This window comes from Ursus arctos, unplaced genomic scaffold (assembly GCF_023065955.2).
Source record: "Ursus arctos isolate Adak ecotype North America unplaced genomic scaffold, UrsArc2.0 scaffold_20, whole genome shotgun sequence".
NCBI lineage: Eukaryota > Metazoa > Chordata > Mammalia > Carnivora > Ursidae > Ursus > Ursus arctos.
The window spans coordinates 21,156,635-21,181,980 of NW_026622875.1; the positions used below are offsets into that span (position 1 = coordinate 21,156,635).

At 36.6% G+C, this 25,346-nt stretch overlaps 1 protein-coding gene across 15 annotated transcripts in view; it reads left to right on the top strand.

Annotated features, from left to right (window-relative positions):
• Nucleotides 1–25,346, top strand: part of TFDP2 (transcription factor Dp-2) — a 215,269-nt gene that overhangs the window by 100,409 nt on the left and 89,514 nt on the right. For 10 of the 15 annotated variants that reach the window (XM_057316017.1, XM_044383454.3, XM_048216264.2 and 7 more), the window contains one exon: nucleotides 20,310–20,413. The exons of 1 other annotated variant lie outside the window; for it this stretch is intronic. In XM_057316017.1, the coding sequence (XP_057172000.1) occupies nucleotides 20,411–20,413 (3 nt within the window). In that variant the 5' untranslated portion in view covers nucleotides 20,310–20,410. Of the gene's footprint in view, nucleotides 1–4,041; nucleotides 4,127–4,446; nucleotides 4,547–20,309; nucleotides 20,414–24,026; nucleotides 24,224–24,361; nucleotides 24,424–25,346 lie in introns of those variants that run through there. 4 more of the 15 variants (XM_048216266.2, XM_026497170.4, XM_026497167.4 and 1 more) reach the window with 4 other exon arrangements.

Sequence of the window (25,346 nt, forward strand, 5' to 3'; positions counted from 1 at the left end):
AGCAGTGCACAAAGATTACAATTTCTCCACATTCTCATCAATGCTTATTTTCTGTTGTTTTGATATTAGCCATCTTAATGGTTATGAGGTGATATCATTATAATTTTAATTTGCATTTCCCTAAAGATTAGTGATGAAATCCTTTCATGTGCATAATGGCCATTTGTATATTTTCTTTGGAGAAATGTCTATTCAGGTCCTTTGCCCATTTTTAAATCAGGTTGTTTGGATTTTTGTTGTGGTTGAGTTTTAGATAGAAAATAAGGTTTGATACCTTCTAAGGTAGAGGGTAAGGGGCCAAATTGAGGAAAATTTAAAGTACTGTTTTAAGTAGTTTGCTGTTCCTGTAGACCAGAGACTGTATTTTTTTTTTTTTAAGGTTTTATTTATTTGAGTGAGGGGATTGAGGGGAAGAGAGCGGAGGGGAGGGGCAGAGGGAGAGGGAGAAGCAGACTCCCCACTGAGTAGGGAGCCTGGTGCAGGACTCCATCCCGACCCTGGGATCATGTCCTGAGCTGAAGGCAGATGCTTAACCCTCTGAGCCACCCAGGTGCTCTAGACCAGAGATGTTTAATAGAACTTTCTGTGATGATGGAAATGTTTTGTATCTGTAAGCGGTTAGCCATATGTGGCTGTTGAGGACTTAACGTGTGTCTAGTGCAACTGGAAAAATCAATTTTTTAGTTTCATTTAACTTTAATCAGTTTAAATAGCCATGTATGTCTTAAGGCTACCACTATTTTTGATAGGGTAGTGAGGACGTCATCAAAAGTATTTCTTATTTCTTTTGTTTTTAAACTAGGAGAATGATGTGTGTTTTAGGGGAAAAAAACGAAACAATGTGGGCATTTGGATGGTGAGGAGGAAGCAAGAATAGAAAATCACTTTCTATTCTGGATGAACATAACTTTAACGAGAATGGAGAACATAGGAGGATGAGCTGGTTGTAATGCAGAAATTGACTTGAGATTGTGGAACATGGAGACAGAGATGTCCAATGGGCAATTGTAAATAAGAGTTTAGAGCAGAACAGAGAAGACTAGGGCTAGAAGTATAAATTTTCCTAGTCATCTATATAGTGGTGATAAAGCCATGGAAATAAGTAATACCCTTCAAAGAGGGAATATAAATCTTGAATAAAAAATCATCAAGGATGGATCCTTGAAAAATGTCTATATTTAAAGGTGGGAAGAAGAAAAGGATCACGTGAAGGTGAAGTTACTTTTACTGCATGATATATTTAAGAAACTATCACTTATCCATGCAAGTGGTAGCAGGAACTCTTTGCTTTAGATGTAGTTCTCATCAGGATGATTAGACATTTTATTTCAAAATGTAAGTAAGTATAGGAAACTAGCATAGGTAATGTCCATCCCTCACAATATGGACCTGGCAGATACTTACTTTAACAGGAATGGGCAAATAAAAACTATGGTTGTGCTATCATAATATCACTTCTGCCTATAGAATCAGAAAGGTACCTGTAAAATATGGTTAGTACTTGGTCAGGTTACCGATAAGCATAGCAAACTCTAGTCTGAATAAATTAACTTATAAACCTGGGGGAATGAATACCTAGCCCCCTTTGGTATTTTCTAGATAACCAGTAGTTGTAAATAATATGACACTTAGTGGATTTTCTAAGTAAGATTAAGGAGAAATTGTTTGAGAGGACATACACAAGATGTATTTTGTTATGCCAGTAGGAAGACTCATAATTCCCCCAAAGTGTGTGATACAGTTGTAAAGGAACACAGAAGCTAGTGATGATGACGCTTGCCGAGAAGGGCTTGGAAGTAGATTGAAGGGCTGTGTAAGTGAAGAATTTGGGACCGGAGAAGGGGCGCTGGCAAGGAAGGCAAACATGGAGAAGTAAACATGGAAAAATAGGGATAGGCTTAAGGTCAGATTTATGGGGTAGACAGTAGGGAGCAGGTCGATTTGCTCCCTAACTCAGTGCCTGATACATTAGAAGTGCTCAGTAGTATTGGTTGAAGAAAGAATGAATGATGGTTAGGGAAAAGAAAAATCGCTCCTATAGGAACCATTCCTGGTGAGATCTTGCTTTGGCTCCACCTTATCTTACCCATTACTTGACCTCAGTCATCACATGTCTTCCTGACCTTGGGTTGCTGTTAGATTTTTTGTTAGAACACGTATTGAATGTGTGAATATTCCAGGTAGTGTGTATTTCAACTTGTAACCATTGTCCAGCTCTGGCAGTGGGATGGGGGAGGGAGGGATACTCTGCTATTTATAAGTATGATGAGTGTATCTGAGTACTGAGAAGTTTAATTTCCTTTTGTTTTAAGACTATACCAGAGGGGCGCCTGGGTGGCTCAGTCAGTTAAGTGTCTGCCTTTAGCTCAGGTCATGACCTGAGGTCATGGGTCAAGCCCATGGGTCCTGGGATCAAGCCCCTTGTCAGGCTCTCTGCTCAGTGGGGAGCCTGCTTCTCCCTCTGCCACTCCCCCTGCTTGTCCTCCTGTGCTTGCTCTCTGTCCAAAAAAAAAAAAAAAACTATACTAGAGTAGGTGTGACCATATCTATCTAGCCCCTGAATGTTCTGGCCATGGGGGACATGTGCAGGCACTTCTGGCTGATTTGACAGGTTAGAGGTGTGCACTTATTTTCTGTGTGTGATTTATGGTAAGGCGACCAAGAATGAGCAGAAGCAGCAGAATTTAAAGTTATTTCCACATATACAAAACTGATGGGATGCCATGTAAATTTCCAAAATTCGTTTTTTATTCAAACTCCTCTGAAATCTGATAGTCCACGAAAACTTAGTGTATGGAATTTTAACTCAAATATAGTGACCTCACATCTGATAGTGAGAACAGATTTTAGAATCTGAAAAGATACAGGGCCATATAGGTTGTCTTTTCAATTTTAAGCTATTATATAATTGTAACCCAAGTTAATTAACACCCTTATGCATGTAAGTGTAATAGGTGGTACATAGTCTGTTTGCAAAGAAAAGTTTGACTAAGAAAAAGCTCTCTTTGATCTGTTTCACTCACATGTATCTGTTTGAATGTCTAATAGGCACTGTTTTAGACACTGAGGACACAACACTGAAGAAAGCACTAAATCTTTTCCCTCCTGAAGCTGTTGTCAAGACATACTTTCAGAGGGAACTATTTCAGATTAGGTGGTAACCAATCAAAAAAGGAAAGAGATATCTTAGTCTATCTAGGAGAGTTGCGTGTTCAGGGAACTGAAATATAAACAAATAAGCTCACTGAAGACAAGGATTTTTGTTTGGCTTTTGTCTGTTGTGTTCACTGCTATATCCTCAGAGCCCCAAGTAGTGCTTGGCTCATAATAGGCATTCAGTAAATATGTCATTGATGGAAGTGTTTATTGTTTCAAACTTGTATAATCACACACATGTACTTTATTAAATGTTTTTACATCTAGCTAGTTGAAAATTTTTTCTCAGTTACCTTATTTTTATATTTGTTACTTACTCTTAGTTTCTCCTCGTACCCACATATCAGGATGCAGGAAAAGCTTATTAATATTAATAATTAGTCATATGGTGATCTGATATTACAAAAGATAGCTTTGGAAAGGAACTTTAGAGGTCATCTTTTGTTTAGCTTCCTGCCTAGGCAAAACAGTAAAATGATTAGGTATGTATTTTTAATTAATCATTTAAAAAACTAGGACAACATAATGGGGTCCTCTTGAGAAAATGGAGAAAGGTGCTTAACCCTAGATATAAAGATACTAACCTGAAAAAATTTGGAACTTCTAACCGTGTGGGAAAGTGAAAAAAATCGAGCACAGCTAAGCTGCTCTTTGTTGATATCAGAAATGGACCTGTCATTCATTTTGGCATTGAAACATAGCCTCCTATCTCAGTGGGCAGGACCAGGACTTTTTTTTTTTTCCTCCCAGAGAAGCTAGACAGTTATTACAGGTTGAAAAGCCCCGGCCAGTTTTTCAAGAGTTTCTCCTCCTTTTTAATTTTTTTCTTTTCCTTTTTTTTTTTTTTTTTCCTGAAACTTATGGTGCTTTTGCTCTGCTTTCAAGATGCATTAAGGTCTCCTGCTTTGAGACTGCTTTGGAGCCGGCAAATACCCTGACATGTACAATTCGAATTATGCAGATTTCATGAGTAAGTTTAATCTTATTTTTTTAGCTAGTTAAAATTCAAGTGATATTTAGAAAAGTGTTAGCTTGGAGTTAGCCATTTTATCATTTTACCACTTTTATTTTAAGCATATTTTTAAAACAAACTTTAATAAGAAAGTAAGATTCTACACATTAAAAAGCCCCTTTGTCTCTTAAGACTTACACTTCCAGTTTCTTTTGAATGATCTTTGTTGCATTAGACAGTATTCATATGTCTTTTGAAAGCCAGTTACCTAAACGGTTTTCTTGAGCATCTTTTTAGTTTTATTGAGAAGTATTTTAAATTGAGCTTTTCTGAGCTCGATTGCTTATGTCTGACACAGTCTCAAGTTTCCACTGAATGGTAACAAAGACTGTAGAGTGTTGTTGGTACTGCAGTGAGAGGCATGCTTCTTTAGACCAGGTAAGAGAGATCATTTTGTTTCTTACTGCTGGGTGAGTTTTTACCGCGTTTATTTTATATTCTTCCAGCAGCAGCAATATTAAGTTGATAAATAGCCAAGAGCACGCTGAATTCAAGACGTCCTTGCTTGTTGCAGACAGGAAAACTACAGGGTATGGGGGTTGGGTTGGGCAGGGGGGAGGGGTAGAGTAAGCTTAGTTTATCACTCAGTTACTTATATAAATCAATTAAAATGTGAAAATAATTCTAGAGCTCAGTTTTCCTCATTCAAGAACTAGGAAAGCAGTTGAGGAAATGAATAGTTTTGAAGGTACTTCATAGTTAATTACTTGTGAATGCAATTCAAATGATAGTTTTTACTTTCATTTCTTTCTAGTAGTTAATAAAATAAGCTTTGCCCTTAACTATACATTTTTTTAATTTATGAAAACTTTTAAATTGTCAACAGCAAAATATGCTTCCTCAAGATCTTTGAAATAAGCCTGACACTTAAAAAAATATTTCAGCTTTTATAGCTGTTTCATTCCTTTTTTTCCTAGTACATTTTTCTTAAAAGTATTTGTGCTTTGAAAATGTCAGCTGTATTCTAATGAAGCTCAGGCATTGTTTGCTCATAAAGGGGCCGGTGCATTCCACTGCTTTATGGTTTATTATGAGGCACAGTGTGAGAGTGTGGGTGGCACCATTTGGTGTCTGCCTCTTGGGGTAGTGACTGCCATTATGTTAGTGTTGGATTGGCAAAGGAAATACAGCATGCAAGATCCTATATGAATCTGGAACCTGCGAAGAAAATCTTAACCCTAAATAACACTGAGTGAGCCTGAATGTGTGACAACTTGATTGAGTCGATCACTTCAAGTGTACTCTCGAAGTCTGCATTTGTTACAATTAATATTCTACCAGTCAAATCTCTTGCTTTTTGATGTATATAACATTTACTCATTCTTTGAATTTTAATAAGGAAGTGAATGTTTCTATATAAATTATGACATTTTAAGTAGATACAGTAACATTTTAAATAATACATTTACTTAAAAAAGAGTTTTAAGGAACTTAGTGTGCGTGGGGAGGGGGAGTGAGAGAGGAGGTCAGGCAGAGAGCCTTTCTTTCAGTTAGGAAAGCCCTGATGAAGAAAAAAGCAACAGATGTTTCTTCTGTTACAATTGAGGTTGTTTTATTCAAAATTCACAGTAGCTGGAATGGGGAGGGGAGGTCATAAATCTGACTTAATCAGGGAATAAATAAAACTTAGTCATTTAAAATTTTTTCTTTTATACTTAGAATTTGAGAATCAGTAGAGTAATATACCTTTTGGAGAGGCTTTTTTTTTTTAATCTTAAAAAACTAATGTGTAATTAATAGAAATGTGAGAAAGTTAATTTTAGTGCATGTAAGTTATGGAAAAAATCATTAAATCCTACAGAATATTTGGAAAAAAGCCTAGCCATTATAAAATATATAAGGAATACTTAAGTTGCAAAAGTTTGTAATTGCACAATAGATACTAAGGCTCAAAATGAAATAGCATTATGAAACATTATTTGCATATAGTTTGAGATCCTTTTATCTTCAGTGAGAAGCATAAGACTTACTCCAAAAAGATGTTTGAATAAGAAATGTGAGAGAAATATTTTGAGTTTAATTGAAATGAACCTCTAAAAAGAAAGAAAGGAAGCTTTCTTTGGATTGGCTGCTAATGGACAGAGAAGAATGTTTATTTGTTGAAAAAAAGTAGCAAAGGAAGAACTTGGAAGCAATATGCATGTAATGAAAGCAGTGAAAATTTTAAAAAATAATTTCTTAATCTATGGAATTCATAACGAGCAAAAACCGTTCCTTTTACAAGTAACAAAGAGAAGTTCTGTGCTGTTGTATAGTGTGCATTTATACACATTACAACTTTACGCATTTCTTAAAGTTCGCTCTTGAAAAACCGATGCTGAGCACCAGATATTTCACATATAAGGCACTTAGTAAAAATTCACCATACCCTACACTGTAAAATTAGTAAGAACAGATAACAGCCAAAAAATTCTGTAAACCATAGTTCAAAATTTGTGTAAGGAACAAATATTAAACGGTTTTTTAAATGTTTAATTGGCCTAAAGCGAAGACAGGAAAAGATGCCACCATTCAAGGAGATTATTAAAAATTTATCTTGCTCTTTACTTGGATCTGTCTGCTTCTCTGAAAATTTTCTTTGTTTCACATAATGACAGAATTTAGAGATTTTGAAGCTTTGTCTTCATTGTTCATCTGTTCATAAAACAGATCATTGTTTTAATTAAGATTACAATAAGATTCTAAAATTGATCTTCATACATTTTGCTTTTTTAAGAAGAGCAGTAGGTAGCAGTTGAGGTTTTTTTTCTTTCTAAGATAAGTAAAATAACTTACGTGGAGTTTAAAATGGATTTATAAGGGTGCCTGGGTAGCCCAGTCAGTTAAGTGTCTGAGTCTTGATTTTGGCTCAGGTCATGATCTCAGGGTTGTGAGATGGAGACCCACATCAGGCATAGAGCCTCCGTAAGATTCTCTGTCTCCTTCTCCCCCTAGCCCCTCCTCAAAAAAATGGATTTACAAACTATAGGCCTGACTAAAGTAAAAATTTTTACAATTTTCATCGAAGTATATATAAGCTTGATGAAAGAGATAGCCCTAAAAAACATTTGATGGCCCCACATATGATCTATGACAACATCCTAGATTGTAGTTATCAAAAATTGTGTCATGATTATAAATGTAGGCATGACAGATCATTTAATAGCATCAGCAACAACAGTACAGAAATCTTTGAGTCTGTTAACCCTTCAAATCAGGAGTAATATACTGAAAGACTTTTGGAGTGGGATACCTATAGTTTTCACCTTGTGTGTATGAACTCTTTAGCACAGAGTCCGTGGGAATCTGAGCCTTACCTATTCATAGTTTTCCAAGTTAAAATACCCAGAGAGTGACTAATGTAGACATTCTCTCTGCCTTACATATAAATGTGTGCAATTAGAAACAACAGCAACCTAAAAATCTCTCATTTTTGAGGTGTGGAGGTCAGAGGGAAGATTTGCCTGATGCCTATATTTTTCTGAAAAGAAAATCTACATTGTTGTTTAGGAACAGATAAAAGAGTATGAATATTGTGCTTTAAGTACATTATGAGTTAACTCTTGCGAAAGGATCCAGGAACCTATCATGTAATAACAGCCTTACTTCTTTCTACCAAGTTTCAAGCAACCATTTTGTAAATGAACTTTTGGATCTTGACTCTAAAGTTGGAGACCATCAGTAGGGGGCTTGGTTTTTGGCACTTTGCTCACTTATGGTACAAAGTTTGTCACTCTCTTGGGAATGTCTCTGACAGAAAAATGAAGAGACTGCTAACTGACCACTTACGGTGTGCCAAGTAGACCCAGGGAACTTAGGTATAAAAGTTTGCAAAATCTTTTTTTTTTTTTTTTGAAAAATCTTTTAATGGATAAGATTTTAATTAAAAGATTTTTGTTGATATTGATGTCTAATTTTAAGATTTCTTGCTTTTCAAAATATGATTTAGATGTAGCTTTAGTAATAGTTCTCAAATGGAACATACTGTTGAAATAAGATTATGGATCATTGCAACTTTGAGTATAGTATTATGGAATTCAGTGATCCCCTTTCTCATTTGCTAGGGAAAAGAACTGCTTTGAAACTAATTCATGGGTGGTCTTTGGTCTTTTTGAGTTTAAGTGTCCTAAAGTTTTAAATTTATTTTAAGAATGCAATTTTTAAATTGTAGGTCTGTCTGCAGTCATTGCCATCTTTTATAAATATTAGAAAAATCTCTCTCCTTACTGTAAATTTTTTTTAAAGATTTTATTTATTTATTTGAGAGAGGGAGAGAGTGACCACTCATGAGAGAGCACAAGCAGGGGGAGCAGCAATGGGAGAGGGAGAACAGGCTCTTGGCTGAGCAGGGAGCCTGATGTGGGGCTTGATCGCAGGACCCCGGGGTTCATGACCTGAGCCGAAGGCAGACACTTAATCGACTGAGCCACCCAGGTGCCCCTTCACTATAAATTTTAAATGATTTATGTCTTAACATAGTCTGGGGCAGGTTACCATCTTAGAGGGGTTGTGGGCTTCTTCACGAGGATGATTTCCAATTAAGTGTACTTGGTATTCTAATACTCTTAAATTCTGATCTTGTGGTTGCACCCAGCTGCCTTGATCTACTCTAGCCATTCGGCGGCTGTTGGTACGAGATAAAATGTGCTCTTTTCCACTCACTCTTTTACTAGGCATGCACACGGTGTCTGTGTGCCATCTGGTGGGTGTACTGGCTGTAGTGATGGTGCTGGAAGTAGGGGTTGAATGTAGGCTAAACACTGAAAAGATATAACATGTAAAAACAAGCGACTGTAGAAGTAAGGGTCACTCAGCCCATTCTTTTTTAAAAATTTAGAAAGAGATTAAGTGTAATGGAAAGAGTCTGTTTACACTCCATTACTTCCTTAACTTGAACAAAGAGAAAAAGGGACCTTAAAGCAGTCTTCCCCAGTCTTGACTGATCCTAAGAGTCATCTGAGGCACTTGTTAAAAATAGGCATTCCCACCTAGATTTTGAGTCTTTGAATGTTGAGTGGAGCCCAGGAATGTGCATTTTGAATAAGAGGGACACTACTTCCCCGCCGCCACCCCCCACCCCCTTTATATCTTATGACCAGGCACATTTGGGAAGAATTGCTATGAAGGATTTGAAGAGCCAAGTTGTCTGAGACCATATGGTAAACTAATTCAAGTATTAATCAGAAGATATATTGTCCAAAAAATGGGAAATACTAATTCAGCAGGTAGAAGAGAAACGAGAAAGTTAAGATTTAAAGGTTTTCTTTACTGAGCAAGATAATAGAAAAAGGACAAAATGACATGTTTTAACTAAAGATAAAGAAGCCAGTGAAAAAGCAATAGAATCAAACCTGTAGGTGAGACATATTTTTGGACAGACATTCAAAAAATATTGAAAGGAAGAGGTACTATAAAGAAAACCTAGTGAGAATGGATTAAATGATTTCTAAGATTTTTTAGCTTTGAGGTTTGATGAACTAAATGAAAACAACGATAATATTCCAGATGCCAGAGCTTGAATTAAGGAGCTCATTTAAGAAATGAAGAGGTGCTGTTTAAATTCTGGCATATGGGAAGATGAAGAAAGAATTTTTTTTTCTCCTTTCAAAGTGAAGAATTCAGGGCATTTATGGTTTTAGATACCAGAGAAACAGAAAACTAGCTAATTATTTTAAAAGGTATCCTCCATGTAAAAATGCTTATCAAAGCCAGAACAGATTTGATCCTACTAGCGAGAGTATGTAGAAGAGACTGACAGAAAGATTTATTAACCCATTTAAGAGTATGCCCTTAGGGCTAAGAGCCTGTTTGTTGTTGTGGCCATTTCAGGGTTCTTGGTTTTGTTCATGGAAAGCCTTTCTTTGGTTCAGGGAAAGATCCTGGTCAGGTGGTCCATTTAGGGGAATCCTAGAAGTCCTGTGTTCTGACAGCTGCAAAAACAGCTAGGCTTTTCTTCCATGCCTATGCTATGTAGTTATGTGCATTTCGGATCTTCTGTCCTTTTCTATGTACTATAGACTGCTTGAATTCCATTGTAGAACCAAATATGGAGAGGGAGGTTCTAGAGGCCACTTTAACCATGAAAGTTTGGAGATATTCAGAACTTTTTTTTTCAAGATTTTATTCATTATTTAAGAGAGAGAGCAAAACAGAGAGCACAAGCAGGGGGTGGGTGCAGAGGGGCAGCGGGAGAGGGAGAAGCAGACTCCTTTCTGAGCAGGGAGCCCGACTCGGGGCTCAGTCCCAGGACCCTGAGATCATGACCTGAGCCAAAGGCAGACACTTAACCAATTGAGCCACCCAGGCGCCCAATATTAGGAACTTTTATCTTCTCACACCTCCCGTTTGTAGTGATGTCGTGGTTATGGTTATGTAGATATGCTCTGTTTTACTTATCTTGCAGGTTTGGCATTTCCAGTTGGATATGCTGCCTTTTCAAATTAATTATGTGTTATTAATGTGTTTTACTTATGCAGATAGTACATTGAACTATTGAGCCTGAGTTATTTGTCAAATAAAGGTGATAAATATCCTCTGAGCCATCCGTATTGTTTCTGTCTAGTCCACTCTTCAGTGACATACATTGCTTTCTAGATGGCTGGCTGAAATTAGAAATAGTCTTAAGGTGTGGAATCTTTTTTCTTTGCAAAATGAATTGACCTGTGACTTGACCTCATTAGTACTTTATTTGAAACCAATTGATAGTCCTTTACAGCACTTATTAACAAATAGTTAAAAGGCTAATACAGAAAGGAAAGAAATGCTTGACACTCCTGTTCTGACTCTGCTTCTTCTCTGGCGCAAACGTTAATCACAAATGAAATAAAAGCATGTGATACTGTCACATAAATAGGCAGATCTGTGGAGCAGAATAGAAATTGACCCAAATAAGTAAATGATCAAGGTAGCACTACATAAGCAGCATGGGGGGGAGGGAGTAGACTATTCATTAAAAATAGCCATCTGAGGGGGGTGCCTGGGTGGCTCAGTCAATTAAGTATCTGCCTTCAGCTCAGGTCATGATCTCAGGGTCCTGGGATGGAGCCCCGTGTCGGGAGTCTGCTTGTCCCTCTTCCCTCTGCCCCTCCCTCATGTGCTCACACGCACTCTCTCTCTCTCACACAAATAAATAAAATATTTTTTTAAAAAGTAGCCATTTGAGGAAAAAAATTGGATCTTTTATTTCTCACATCAAATAAATTCCGGGTGAGTCAAGGATGTAAAATTTAAAATGAAGGCATTAAGGTATTATAAGAAAACACGGGGGAGGGGCGCCTGGGCAGCTCAGTCGTTAAGTGTCTGCCTTCGGCTCAGGGTGTGATTCCAGAGTCCTGGGATCGAGCCCCGCATCAGGCTCCTCTGCTGGGAGCCTGCTTCTTCCTCTCTCACTCCCCCTGCTTGTGTTCCCTCTCTTGCTGTCTCTCCCTCTCTGTCAAATAAATAAAAATAAAATCTTTAAAAAAAAAAAAAAAGAAAGAAAACACGGGGGATGTTTAATACAGTCTTAGTATATAACTAATGATAGCTAATTTGGAAGAACAGCATAGCCAACAGGAAATACCAAACCTGTAAGATAAGTAAAATGTAGCATGTCTGTATATAATGTGCACTTCCAAGAAAGGGAATAAAAATAAATAAATAAACTTTGCAGTTACTCTGACCTTTGTATTTATATTTAAACATACTTAACAGACCTTCTTGTGTATGACACAAAAGTCACAAAAGAAAAGAATTACTATAAAATTGACTACAATCTTGGGGCACCTGGGTGGCTAAGTCAGTTAAGCATCTGACTCTTGATTTCGGTTCCAGTCAGTATCAGGATTGTGGGATTGAGCCCCAAGTTGGGCTCTGTGCTGAGTGTGGAACCTGCTTAGGATTTTCTCTCTCCCTCTGCCCTTTCACTCCCCTCCCCCCCTCACTCTCACTGTCTCTTCTAAAAAAACAAACAAACAAGCTACATTCTTTAAAAATGTGCAAAGAAAATCATATATAAAAGCAAAAGGCAGATATCAAATTGGGAAAAATATTTGCATCAGGCATAACAAAGAATATACTTATTTTTTTCAATATTTAAAGAGGATCTACCAATAAAAAAATCACCAACAGCCAATAGAAAGGTGGGCATAATTTTCAGGAATGAAAATTTAAATGCCTAAAGCAAAACATGTGAGCCTTATTCATTATAATAAATTAAAACCAAAATAAAATGAGAAACTGTTTTTAACCTAAAAGTTGACAAAGTTCGATTAACACACTGAGATGGTAAGGATGTGTGGAATGGGCATTTTTATACATTTCTGTATGGAGGGTGAATCGGTGCAGTCATTTGGCACAACCAGTATGAGTAAAGACATGACCAATCATTGCAGTATTATTTGTAGTAATAAAAAATATTATTAATAATGTTTGTAATATTAAAAGCTTTTCTGTTACTAAGGGATTGATAAATAAACTTGTAGATCCATAGAAAGTAATACTATGTGGTTAGTAAAGTAAATATTGCAATAAAACTATATATACAGGTATGGAAAGACATCTAAGATAGTTACAGTATTAGTGGGAAAAAAGCAACATGCAAACCGATACAGTATTCAACTATATGTGAAGGAAAAAAGAACATTTATGCATATATGTTTGTATAGTTAGAATCTTTCTGGAAGGTTATATACAACCTGGCACCAGTAGCCATCACCGGGGAAGGGTTAGGTGGTGGTTGGAGATAGGAGACTTAGTTTTCACAATGTGCTTCCATCCAGACATTCATGTATTCATTCATGTATTCTTTTTCATGCGACAGTATTTGTTGAACTTTGCTGTGTCTCAGGCAGGGTGTGCTAGGTTCTGGAGATACAGCAATAGATGAGAATGAAGCCCCTGTCCTTATGGAACTTAAATTCTGAGAGTGGGTGGGCTGTGGACAGATAATAATCCCCTAAGCAGGTAAATATTAATATGCAATATATCACATAGATGTAAGTACTCTGGTGAAAAATCATAGTAAATTAGGAAGTGCTTATATAGAGTGGTCAGCATCTTTGATGTTATGACCAAGCCAGAGACTAGAAGGAAGCTAGGGAATAAGGCAAGTAAATATCTGAGGGAAGAAAGCCAAAGGATTGTATGATCTATAATTAGCCTCTTACTAGTAAGTACAAAATTGCCTAGGTCATTTTTTCCCATTTTTTGTTAAGGTATTATTTGCATGTAGTAGAGCCTAACCCCTTTAGCCCAGAGTTGTACGACTTCGACAAACACCTGCGCCACCACAAACTAGGTCATTTTCTAACTATTTAGGGCTGAAGGTTATCTTTTCCTTTGAAGTTGAACCCTCTGTGTGTGTGGGATATACCACTATTTCTGATTTGAGATATTTATAAACCTTTAAAATAGGCATGCTCTTTCTTAGAGTAAGTTATTAATTTGGTTCTTCTAGGAGGATGTGATATAGGCTTGTGTGAAGGTTTTTCCAAAAACTAATTCAGGCCAAAAAACATTTTTTTTTCCAGAAAGTCAGTACTGTGAAAAAATAACTTATACTGGCATCATGTAGACAAACCACAGTTATTTCACTGAATTTTTCATTTTAATTGGACATATTGAAGGTGACTAACTGGAACTGGAACCCCTTTTAAGAATTATGAGTGAAAGAAATCTTTGGTGTCTAGACAATTCTAATGGAAAACAGAAAGATTCTAATTACTCAGAAAATTGAAATAAAATTTTGAGCCAAAATTGTGTGCCTGTGCCAAGATTTGGCTAAGTTTTTAGCTCTTTTTCCAAGCTACTTCCCTAGGTGATTGATCTCATTTAGTTAATGTAGGGAATTGCCAAAGCCCAAATCAAGGCAGGTCTTTAAATTTTTGTTTTTAATAAATACACCAACTGCCAGGAATTGGCTTCTGGACAGTGTCAAGCCCCTGTTGCCAAGAAGCTATGAATTAAAGCCAGGTACTTAGGAAAAATTCTTTAGACTTGGTTCGGTTTACTTCTCTTAACCTGGCTGAAATGTTGGGATACTGAATGTTTATAACCTATTTAAATATGTCCTTTTGAGTCGAAAAGTTCTGTTTCTGCTGTTGAACCTAGTTGATTTGATGAAAGTAAACAATGTCTAAATTCATGGCTTTTATTTCTGGATGTTATAATTATTGAAATCCCAGTGGAGCCCCTTTAACTACTTCCAAAGCGGATTTCATTTTTACTAATTACAAAACACAGATACCTCATTTATAGATTTTTATCTTGTTTCAACAGCTGTGACTGATTCTCATGCTCCTTCCCTTCCCCCCTCCCTCCCTCCCTCTCTCTCTTTTCCTTCCAGAATGGCAATAGCTTTTTAAATTATAAAACAAGCACTTGCATGTTCATAAGCTCTTTTTCCAAGTAATAATAAAGTATAAAACAAGTAAAACATTTCTCCAAACTACTCGCCAGAGCTAATGTCTCTTACATTTGTTGTTTATCTTGCCATACTTTTTATGCTTATATAACTTATGATGAACATGTAGTTTTTAGGTAAATGGAATCATACTAATCATAGCCTCTTATAATGGGAACATTTTTCCATTGCAGATACATACTTATAATTCTGTTTTAGGGACTGTGTAATATTCCATCACACACATGTACCAAAAGATGTTTATACACTTAAACTGTTTCTAGGTTTTTGCCTTTATCTATAATGTTGCAATTGTAGGACACGTGTAATTGTTCTCATCTGCTTGGTTTATTAGGATGTATATCCAGCAGAGGAATTGCTGGTCAGAGGGTAGTGCCATTATTGGGAATTAATTGTGATGTTGATGCAGAGGCCAGGGATCAGCTTGCCACTTAGGCAATGGAGGGCAGTTGAAAGGACATTAGTTGAAGTGGAAAGAGCCTTTAAAATGTGTAGAATTGTTTTTAAAGCACTTATTTAAAATGATGTCCTCTAATAGACCCATTACTCCTCTCTAGTTACATTGTCAGACTGCCCTCCAGAAAGGCTGTCCGGTATCCCTCCCGCCAACAATGTGTTAGCCACTTGAGTGCAGGGGACGGTGTTGCACTGAATATGCATGAGTGTTTAGCATTAGTCCTTGACATATAGGAGGTGCCAAGTACAGATTTTGTAAATGCACCCATTATGCCACATTTTTACCAACTCAGGGCATTATCAAACTGATTAATTTTATCAGTCTGGTACATGAAATGGTTTCTTTTTTTTAAAAGTGTAAATTTTTTAATTAAAATCAAGCATCTTTTCATATGATGATTGTTCATATGCTTCATGTCCTCAGCTTATTTTTGTATTGAGGTATTGTTTTACTGTTACTGACATAAAAGTGGGAAGTTAAGTAAATAAGTTTTTAAAGATAGTAAATAATGACCTATGTATTGCAAATTTGTTTACCAAGTCTGAGATTTGTCTCAAGTATATTAGGTCTTTTGCTATTTAGGAAACAGTTTATTTTTAGGTAGTCCCCTCTATCAGTCTGTTTTCACTTAAAATTTTTAAATTCTGTAACATGCTCGGAAGGGCCTTCCTCATCCCCAAATTATAAAAAATGATTATTAAGTTTCTTTTAATACTTCTATGGCTTTAACTTTTTTAAAGATTTTATTTATTTGAGAGAGAGAGAGAGCATGTGTGCATGAGCAGGGGGGCAGAAGCAGAGGCAGAGAGATAAGCAGGCTCCCCACTGAGCAGGGAGCCGGGTGGGATGCGATGTGATGCAGGCTTAATCCCAGGACCCTGGGGTCATGACCTGAGCTGAAGGCAGATGCTTAACCAACTGAGCCACCCAAGCATTACATCTTTAATTTTTATGTTTAAATATTTGATCTTTCAGGAATTGATTTTTGTACAAAATGAGAAATTGAAATCCAAGGTTTCTTTTGTCTAAGTGGCCAGTTTCTTATCTCAGAAACATTTCTTTCGTGTGTCTTTTTTTTTTTTTTTGAAGGGTAGCTGATGTAGTGTTCTGTTAGTTTTCAGATGTATAATCAAGAACTTTTTTTTAAGTAACCCACCCTTTCCCACATTGATTTGAAATGCTGCCTTTACCATATATAAAATTTTCATATATATACAAAGTAATTTCTGGACTTTAATTTCTGTTTTGTCAGGTTTTTTTGTCTGCTTCTTAGCAATATTACATTATTTCAGTCACTTAAGCTACGTAATAATTTTGAAATCTGGTAGGCTAAAGTTCCCCTCTTCCCTGTTATTCCTTTTTTTTTTTTTTTTTTTAATTTTCTTGGCTGTTCTCTGCCTTTACTCCTCCAGATGCACTTTAGAATCAATTTGTCAGATTTTTTAAGTTCCCTCTAAATTCTTTCAGTATTAACTGGCATGACAGATCTGGCTTTAATGATGTTTTTCATTTTGCTTTGACCTAAGTTTTATATCCTTAGTTTTCCTTTAGTGTTAGGTTTAAAATCAGAGTCAATCTGTTCCCTAGCCTTGTCTTTTTTTGTGTTTCTTGTTCCACTGCTTTATGCAAGTTTTTTTACTTTTGCTTCTAACAGCGTATCAGAAATGATCTCATCTTAAACATTCAGCAGCACTAAGGTCATTTTTAAGAACCATCTGAGAAGACAAATACCAAATGGTTTAACTTACATGTGGAATCTTAAAAAATAAATGAACAAACAAAAGCAGAAACAGACTCATAAATACATAGAATAAACCGGTGGTTGCCAGAGGGGAGGGTCGGGATAGATGAACTAGGTGAAGAGGGTTAAGAAGTATAAACTTCCAGTTATAAAGTGAGTCAGTCACGGGGTTGTAACATACAGCATGGAGAATATTAAATCAGTAATACTGTAATAATGTTGTGTGGTGACAGATGGTAACTGCACTTATCATGGTAAGCATTTTGTAATATATGTAATTGTCGGATCCTTATGTTGTACACCTGAAACTAATATAATATTATATGTCACCCGTTAAAAAAAAAATCTGAGAGCCAGACTTTTGTAGGGCTATGCTCTTCCTCACATGCCTGTCCTGCCTGGGACTGAGTTTATGGCACATGTCTATCAATTACATAGCTCTTCTTCCCCCTAGAATCATAGATAATTATTCTCCAGTTAGTGTGGATTCTTAAATAGGTGAATAACCATATTTGGTAAGTTATAATAACCTTAATTTTAGCAATCGGTAAGATGTGTGTGTTATATAAAAACAAAAATCAGTTTCGTGGTTACAGAGGAAGGAAACTTTATTTGATATACTGGTTATTCAAAATAATTAGGGATCTAGCATGTAAATTTATTTCAAACTCAGTATAAGTTTTGGCACCAGTTAAAAAGTAACAAAAAATACAATTTAGGCTACATTACAGGAAATAAGGCATCCAGATTAGAAAAGGTAATAGCTCCAATCTATGCCAGTAGTTTTTAGAGTTTTGTGCACCTATTTTGTGCCAGGGACTAAACCAGGTGCTAGGATACAAAGCTGAGAGACATAGCCAACGTAGAACTAGGTAAAGGATAGCTAGAACAAGCAAGTAATCATAGGCTTTATGAAAAGTCAAAGAAGGGCGTCCAGAAACTAGACCACAGAGGCTGGGAGCCACGTATAAGGGGAGGTGACACACAGAGCCGGAGCTTGGGAGGCGGAGCTATGGCCCTCACTAGCTCTGGACCTTGTACAAATTCTTTAACCTCATTCTATCTCAGTTTCTTCTTGTGTACAGTGGAGTCAGTAATAATACATTTTACACTGTTGTCCTAAGCATTAATGAGATGGTGTATAAAGGGGAAGCCTCTGGAACAGACCCTGACACACAGTAATGACTAAGAAAATGGTATGGAATGCATTTTGAAGTGCTAGGATGTAGAAGTAGCCCCAGCAGGGAGAGACTTCCAACGGAAGGAAAGGCGTGCGCCAAAACTGGAGTGGTTGAGCTGGGGCGTTTCTGGAGTTGCAAAGTATTTAACCTGATTGGAGTGGGGGGAGTAGCTGAAAATGAAGCTGGGAAGGGAGGCAGGGGTGAGATCTCCAGATAGGAGCTGTTGTGCCATGTTGAGGAATCTGAGAGGCACTGAAAGTGTTGTGGAATCTTTGAAGGCCTAAAGTAGGGGAGTGTCCAGAGCAGTTTCCCCAGTTGAAAGACTATTTTGTTACATATGTGTGGAGGGACTAGCAAAGCTATTTGAAGTAGCATTTCCAGTTAGAGTGGTAGTGCTCAGCCCTGGCTGCTCGTTGGAACCATCTAGAGAACTTTCAACAGTCTGATGCCCAGGTTCACTCCCGACCGGTTTTATCAGCAGCTCTGGGGGTGGGACTGAGGCGTTGGTACTTTTTATTGAGCCCCAGATAATTCCATTGCACAGCCACAATGGTGAATCACAGCGTTAGAGGGTCACTGTGTTCAAATCAGATTTGATAAAGTTTCAAATTACACAAGTGCCGGCAGCATTAAGGGAGCCAGAATAAGGAGATAACAAGTAGGATACGGTGGTCGGTTGAATGAGGAGGGGGTTGATTATTTCTGCACTGGGTCACTGGGGTGATAATGATCATCTGCCAAGACTCGGCCATACACCAAGAACATGAAGGAGAAACAGCTTTGGCTATTAGACCTTGTTGAGTGGGCGTGAGAAAGATGAAGGGTTTGATTTTCAAATGTGGGTATTCAGGGAAAACGGCAAAGGGCAAATGGGCAGAGGGAGAAACTGAAGCGGGGGAGGAGCTGATGGTACAGTTGAAAACTCAGGAGACAGTAGATAATTGATAAGTGAGCCCCCTGAGAAGATAGGACGTGAAGAGACACGAAAGAAATCATTTATATGAGAATTTCCACTCAGAGAGAAAGAAGTAAAAATAGGTGAGGGTGCAGTTACGTTCACAGGTCAAGGAAGAGAGGCTATAATATAGCCCGATGGCCTGATTTCCTTACTGAAGGAAGTAGGAGTATCTGCTGAGAATCGGAAGGTGCGAAGAGGGGCTTAAGGAGTCTAGGCACGTGCTGGGAGAGTCAAGGGGGCCATCTGAGAAGGAGGTGTCTCGTCCTGCTCTTAAATGCCGTTTTTTCCCCCAGAGTGTCAGTATTGAATCTCTCTCACATACTCTCTGGGTGATCTCCTTTGTTACATTAGATTATTAAGAAAAACATTGATATTGGGGCGCCTGGGTGGCACAGTGGTTAAGCGTCTGCCTTCGGCTCAGGGCGTGATCCCGGCGTTATGGGATCGAGCCCCACATCAGGCTCCTCCACTATGAGCCTGCTTCTTCCTCTCCCACTCCCCCTGCTTGTGTTCCCTCTCTCACTGGCTGTCTCTATCTCTGTCGAATAAATAAATAAAATATTTAAAAAAAAAAAAAAAAAAAAAAGAAAAACATTGATAAACTGAAGTTTGTCCAGAGGAGTTAAGTAGTTCACACAGTTTAGAAAGTTATCGGTTAGCTTTTCATTTCTGGGGTAGCACTTGGCTACCTTAATTTCAGATTACAAGTGTTGATATCACTTGAAAACACTGTACACATCCCACAGTTTTCAGTATCACTCAGCAGCATCATATTTTTTTCTACACTATCAACTCATTTGAAAACATGTTAACTTTTAGTATAAATATTTTCTATTATACTATAAGTACATTCTAAGAGATATTTTACTTCATAGCTACTTCATACATTTTTTTGTTCTATGATGCCTAATAAAGACCTAACTAGATTTCTCAACTCCGATATAAACTACGATTTGCAGTATGTATTCTCTAAATATTTTTTCCTCTGAAAACCCACTAAAAGTCCAGTAGTTAATTGTCAGATAGCCTGAACTATTTATTTTACAGTTTTCCTATTTAGCAGAACTAATTGTACACTACAAGAAAGCAGTCATTAGAATGGCTTTTCAGTAAGGCTTCTTATTTTAACTTAATTATTAAGATAATTATAAATTACTTAAATAAAACTTGGGTTAGGACCATGAATGTATAGATAGAAGGTGACCTTGATATTGCAGAACATTAACCTAAGATTTTTTTTAACATTTTTTTATTATATTATCTTAGTCACCATACAGTACATCTCTGGTTTCTGATGTAAAGTTCGATGATTCATTAGCTGCGTATAACACCCAGTGCACCATGCAATACGTGCCCTCCTTACTACCCATCACCAGTCTATCCCATTCCCCCGCCCTAACCTAATATTTTGATATCATTTCAGGTAACATTTCATTTGTTGCGTTTCCAGTTTCCAGCACCAACTCACCAACAAAGATTTTACCAAAAACCTTAGGACCAATAAATGTGAATGTTGGACCCCAAATGGTAAGAAAACCATCAAATCTTAGAATTTGACATTTTGATTAGGCAAGACTAATTTAAAGGATAATTGTACTAAAGATACTGGACAAAAATTCCAGTTCACTTCTTAACTCATTCACTTTTTTAAAAAGTTTTGTTTTTATCAGAATGTAACTAAGTCTTGAGAAAAAGAAAGGCTGTGTGCTCTTCAGTGTTTAATGTTTGTGTATTTGAGTCTGGATCCTGGATATGTAATATCAAGGTTTTTGCCTGCTCCCTATGGTAGGCTTCTCTTGTTTTTAGTTTGATTAAATTGATTTGAAATCTATTATGTTTTATGTTCTTCTCTTTTTTCTCATACAATAACCTTTACTGCCCTAAGCTATGTACTCTAATATAAATTGAATATGACCCAACATTTAATCTATATCCAAAGCTATCAGTCTTTAGTAGTAGAAAAAAATGAATGCAAAATGGAAAATATTTAACCGTTTCTCTGAAGGTATTCCATTAATTATGCTAGAGCTTGATGTGTATAGCACTTTTTTTTTTTTTTAAGATTTTATTTATTTATTTGACAGAAAGCCAGCCAGCAAGAGAGCGAACACAAGCAGGGGGAGTGGGAGAGGGAGAAGCAGGCTTCCCGCTAAGCAGGGAGCCCGGTGCGGTACGGGACTCGAGCCAAGGACCCTGGGATCATGACCTGAGCCGAAGGCAGACGCTTAACGACTGAGCCACCTAGGCACCCCTATACAGCACTTTTAGAAAAGCCTTATTTATAAGCAAAGTCACATGCAATTACCCTAGAAACTATACTTAATTTAATGGTCTCACCGCCTTTAGCAAAAGCATGTAAGCACTTGAACAGGTAACTCTTCATTGTCAGTGCTTGCATGTTCTCATCTATAGAGCAGGAAGGATAAATTTTGCCCATAATACTCAGTACTGTGGACTCTGTTAAATGCAAAATTATTTAGGCAAAAAAATATATCTTTTAACATAATTAGTGGTTTCAGCAAATCTTTAAGATTTTAAGACATTCAAGACATGACATTTTTCTTGACCACTTGAGGACTGTTAATTATCTACAGAATTCAAGCTAAAGATCTTGCACAATTTATTGTAACTATGTGAAGAATGTAGTCTAGCTCCAAACCTCATGGAGACTTAAGCTCAGGTAAGCGTCCCCATTTCAAGGTAGTTAGGGTATATTTCAACCATTTACTATGCTTTTGCTTCTCACCAGCCACTGCAGTAGGTGTAAATGAGAGAAGGCACCTGACTTTAAAGTCTGTATTTTAGGGGCGCCTGGGTGGCACAGCGGTTGGGCGTCTGCCTTCGGCTCAGGGCGTGATCCGGCATTATGGGATCAAGCCCCACATCGGGCTTCTCTGCTATGAGCCTGCTTCTTCCTCTCCCACTCCCCCTGCTTGTGTTCCCTCTCTCACTGGCTGTCTCTATCTCTGTCGAATAAATGAATAAAATCTTTAAAAAAAAATAAAATAAAAAATAAAGTCTGTATTTTGAAATGTGATTATATAAACACCAAAATTAAATAAACATCTCTGAACTCTTAGAGTTTCTCCCTAACAGTAGTCCTCTGTTTCAAGAGACTATTTCCTGTCAATATTTTAGTGATACTGCTATGGCTTAAATTTGAATTCCTTTTTTTGGAAACAGTTTTTCTTTCCATTGTCAATTTGAGTTACTATACATGTAATTACTGTTACACCTCAGCTCTGACAATGGTAAGTAGTCTTGTATACTACTTACTCATTACTACAAACCTCAGAATCAGCAAAACAAAGGTCAGAAGAAGGAAAGGAGATTTGGGGCTCCTCTTAAAACCAGGCCTTAATTTGTATCCTTAATACTGAGGTACTTTTTACAGTTCTCAGTTGTTGGACAGAAATGAAAGCTTTCTTTTTGACTTCCTCATTGTTGTAGAATCCCAGTTAGAGCCATTTCTCTCTTTTCTTGTTTATCTCTTTTGAATATTGTCCCCTCACCTTCAGTCTCTCATCTGTGATTTAAAAGTATTTTTTTTAAGTTGGAAAACTCTTGACTAAAGCCTCTTTTTAAAAATCTGCTTCTTTCTGTTATCTTTCTCTACTTGACCTTTAAATTTCACATGTCTTTTTTTAAGCCAGGTCTTAATGGTAGATAGAAATTTCAGAAAGTCCCAAGAAGGTTGTTTTTGTTTATAGAAACTAGTTTAACAATAACTGTTTTAGCTTGGAATACTTGCCCTTTAACTTAAAGGTAATCTTGTCATATAATCTCATAACCATCTTTATTTTAACATGGTTAAAAAGTACATGTTTCTTATAGTGAAAACTAAAATTTTATGAAATAATAAAATCCTTTAATGTAATACTTTATAATTGTATAGATCCTTTTTCCCTTCTTTTTTTTTTTCTTCCCTTTCTTTTTTTATAATTGAAGTATCATTGACACAAAATGTTACATTAATTTCAGGTATACAACATAGTGATTGAACAACTCTATTTTATTCTGTTCACCACCAGTGTAGCTACCATACAAGGCTGTAACAATTTCTTGGCTGTTCTTACTGTAGATGGCAGTAGTATGTAAGATATATTGATTGAAGGTAGAAAATCTTCAGAATGAGGTTCAATTGCTATATGATTTTCATAGCCCAACTGTAATCCATTGTCAAAAACTGCATGATTACATTTAAATTAAGGATTTCTTTGGGGTGGGGAGAAGTAGGTGCTGGAATTTAAAATAAATGTTTATTTTCCTTATCAGATCAACTGAATATAAGAAGTAATTACCTCTGATTACCTCTAATTTCAATTGGGATTTCAAAATTAAGGTTCAGTTTTATAAAACATACCTGACTCATCACCTATATAATTTTCGTGTATTCAGTGGTCGATCAAGTTCTGTTGGCTTTTCTTTGATTTTGTTTCTTAAGGTTCACTGTCATTGTCCTAATTTAGGAATTCATTGCATCTCACATGAACTTCTAACTTGTCTTTTTAATTGAAGTATATCATCCCTCCAGTTTGTTCATTCAGGAAATGTTTATTGAGGATTTCTGCTATTAAGTGCATACCAGGCACTAGGCTAAGAGAAAAGAACAGAATATTGTTATCACTGTCAGATCAGCAAAGGCTATCAGCTAACATTCTGATTGAGGAAGAAAAAATAAACCAGAACATAGCAATTCATTTCCAAAGCCTTTCTCAGTAATGATAACCAGTTTTTTTCTGTGTCCTGTTTCCCTTCCTCTTCTCTTCATCTTTTTTTTTCTACAAAGTCCTTTAAATCAGGTAAACTGAGCCTGTAGGCTACTTAATAATAGATACAGAAAAAGAACTTAGTAATACTAATACTGCACAAATAATGCAGTCTATCTCAAGGGTAAGTCTGGATGCTTAGGATTGTGGAGACTCCTGTTCTAGAAATAGAGTAGACCAGAGACTAATTAAGTACTCAAATTTTCCTTCTTAAGCTTCACACTCAAGGTCAGCATGATACAGGACTCATGAATGTGTAATGTAGTGATTGGTGAGAACTATGTCTTTTAACTTTTATTTTCTTACTGGATTTTATGTAATCCTTTCTGGCATATTAATGAACAGAGAAGCTACTTTTTTCATTTTTACAGATGGGTCTTCTGTCTCCGTTCATCAAATATTTATTGTGCGTTTTCTCTGAACATCTCCTAGCACTGTGCTAGGCTCTGCAAACATTTCATCTACCCTTAAAGATTTTACACTGAAATGGAGATGCGGAGGTGGGGTGGGGAGTGTAGAAGGGTAGGAGATACAAACCCATTGTCCAGTGTTCATATTTTCTCATGAGGTAAGTTTCTGAATTCCTCATTTAATAATCCTTGGAATATTGTAGAGAATCAGAATTCTCCAGACATCTATCAGTATTCATTGTCTTTTGTTTTTATTTTTTTAACTATCGAATTAACTTATTGAAATTATTTCCTAGGCATTTGTATATAGTAACATCTCCCTAGCTCCAAATTGGCAAAATGCCATACACAAACAGAGGTAACTAACGTTCTTAAATGTTGAGTAAATGAATAAATGTTGATGAGACTTTAATAACCAAGGCTGAACTAAGCTTGAAATGCAAATGAATCCTTCCCATTGTTCTTTATGGAGCAAATTAGCAACTAACTTAATGACTGGAGTTAGACCCTGCCTACAGAAACAGGTGTCATTTGATCAGGGATACAAAAATTAATTAGTATTTGGACCTACATCAGGTGATAGAAATAGAACTATTTCTTTTAAGATCTGTCATTTAAAAATTATATGTAGCCCATGTAGATGCTTTTCTCTCTTAATTGGTACTTTAAACAAAACCTTACTGTTATGGAAATTTTCAAAAGTATATGAAGATAGAATCTCTTCCCTTTAGGAGATCCAAAGATCTGGGGTTGCCTGGTGAGGGCGGTCCTGTGTCTCGGGTTGGAAAGAAAAAGAAGAGCGAGAGAATCTCTGTGTGCACAGCAGCTCGTTCTTCAACAGTTACCAATGTTAGGGCCAATATTGTTGCATTAATACCCCCACTCACTGGAGCATGCCCTTATTTTTTTGACAAAAATACTTAAAAAGATACCAGTAGAATGCTGAATTGTTTTTTGTACTAATTATTATTAACATTTTTGGAAAAAACATGGTCTATTTACTGGTGAAGTCCTGGGCAGCGATTTTGGTAATACCTATCAAGAAACTCTTTTTAAAAGTCTATCCTTAGTTCCATTAATTACCTTTCTAGAGTCTGTCCTTAGGAAATAGATACTAGGGCCAAGATCATTGTACAAAAATGTTCATCACAGCATTGCTTACAATATTGGATAATTGAGTATCCATATGTATCTAACAGTAGGGGATAATAGATCCGCATGATTGAAATGTTTCACTGTCTTTAAAATGTCTTTGAAGAGTATTTAATGACATGAGGAGAT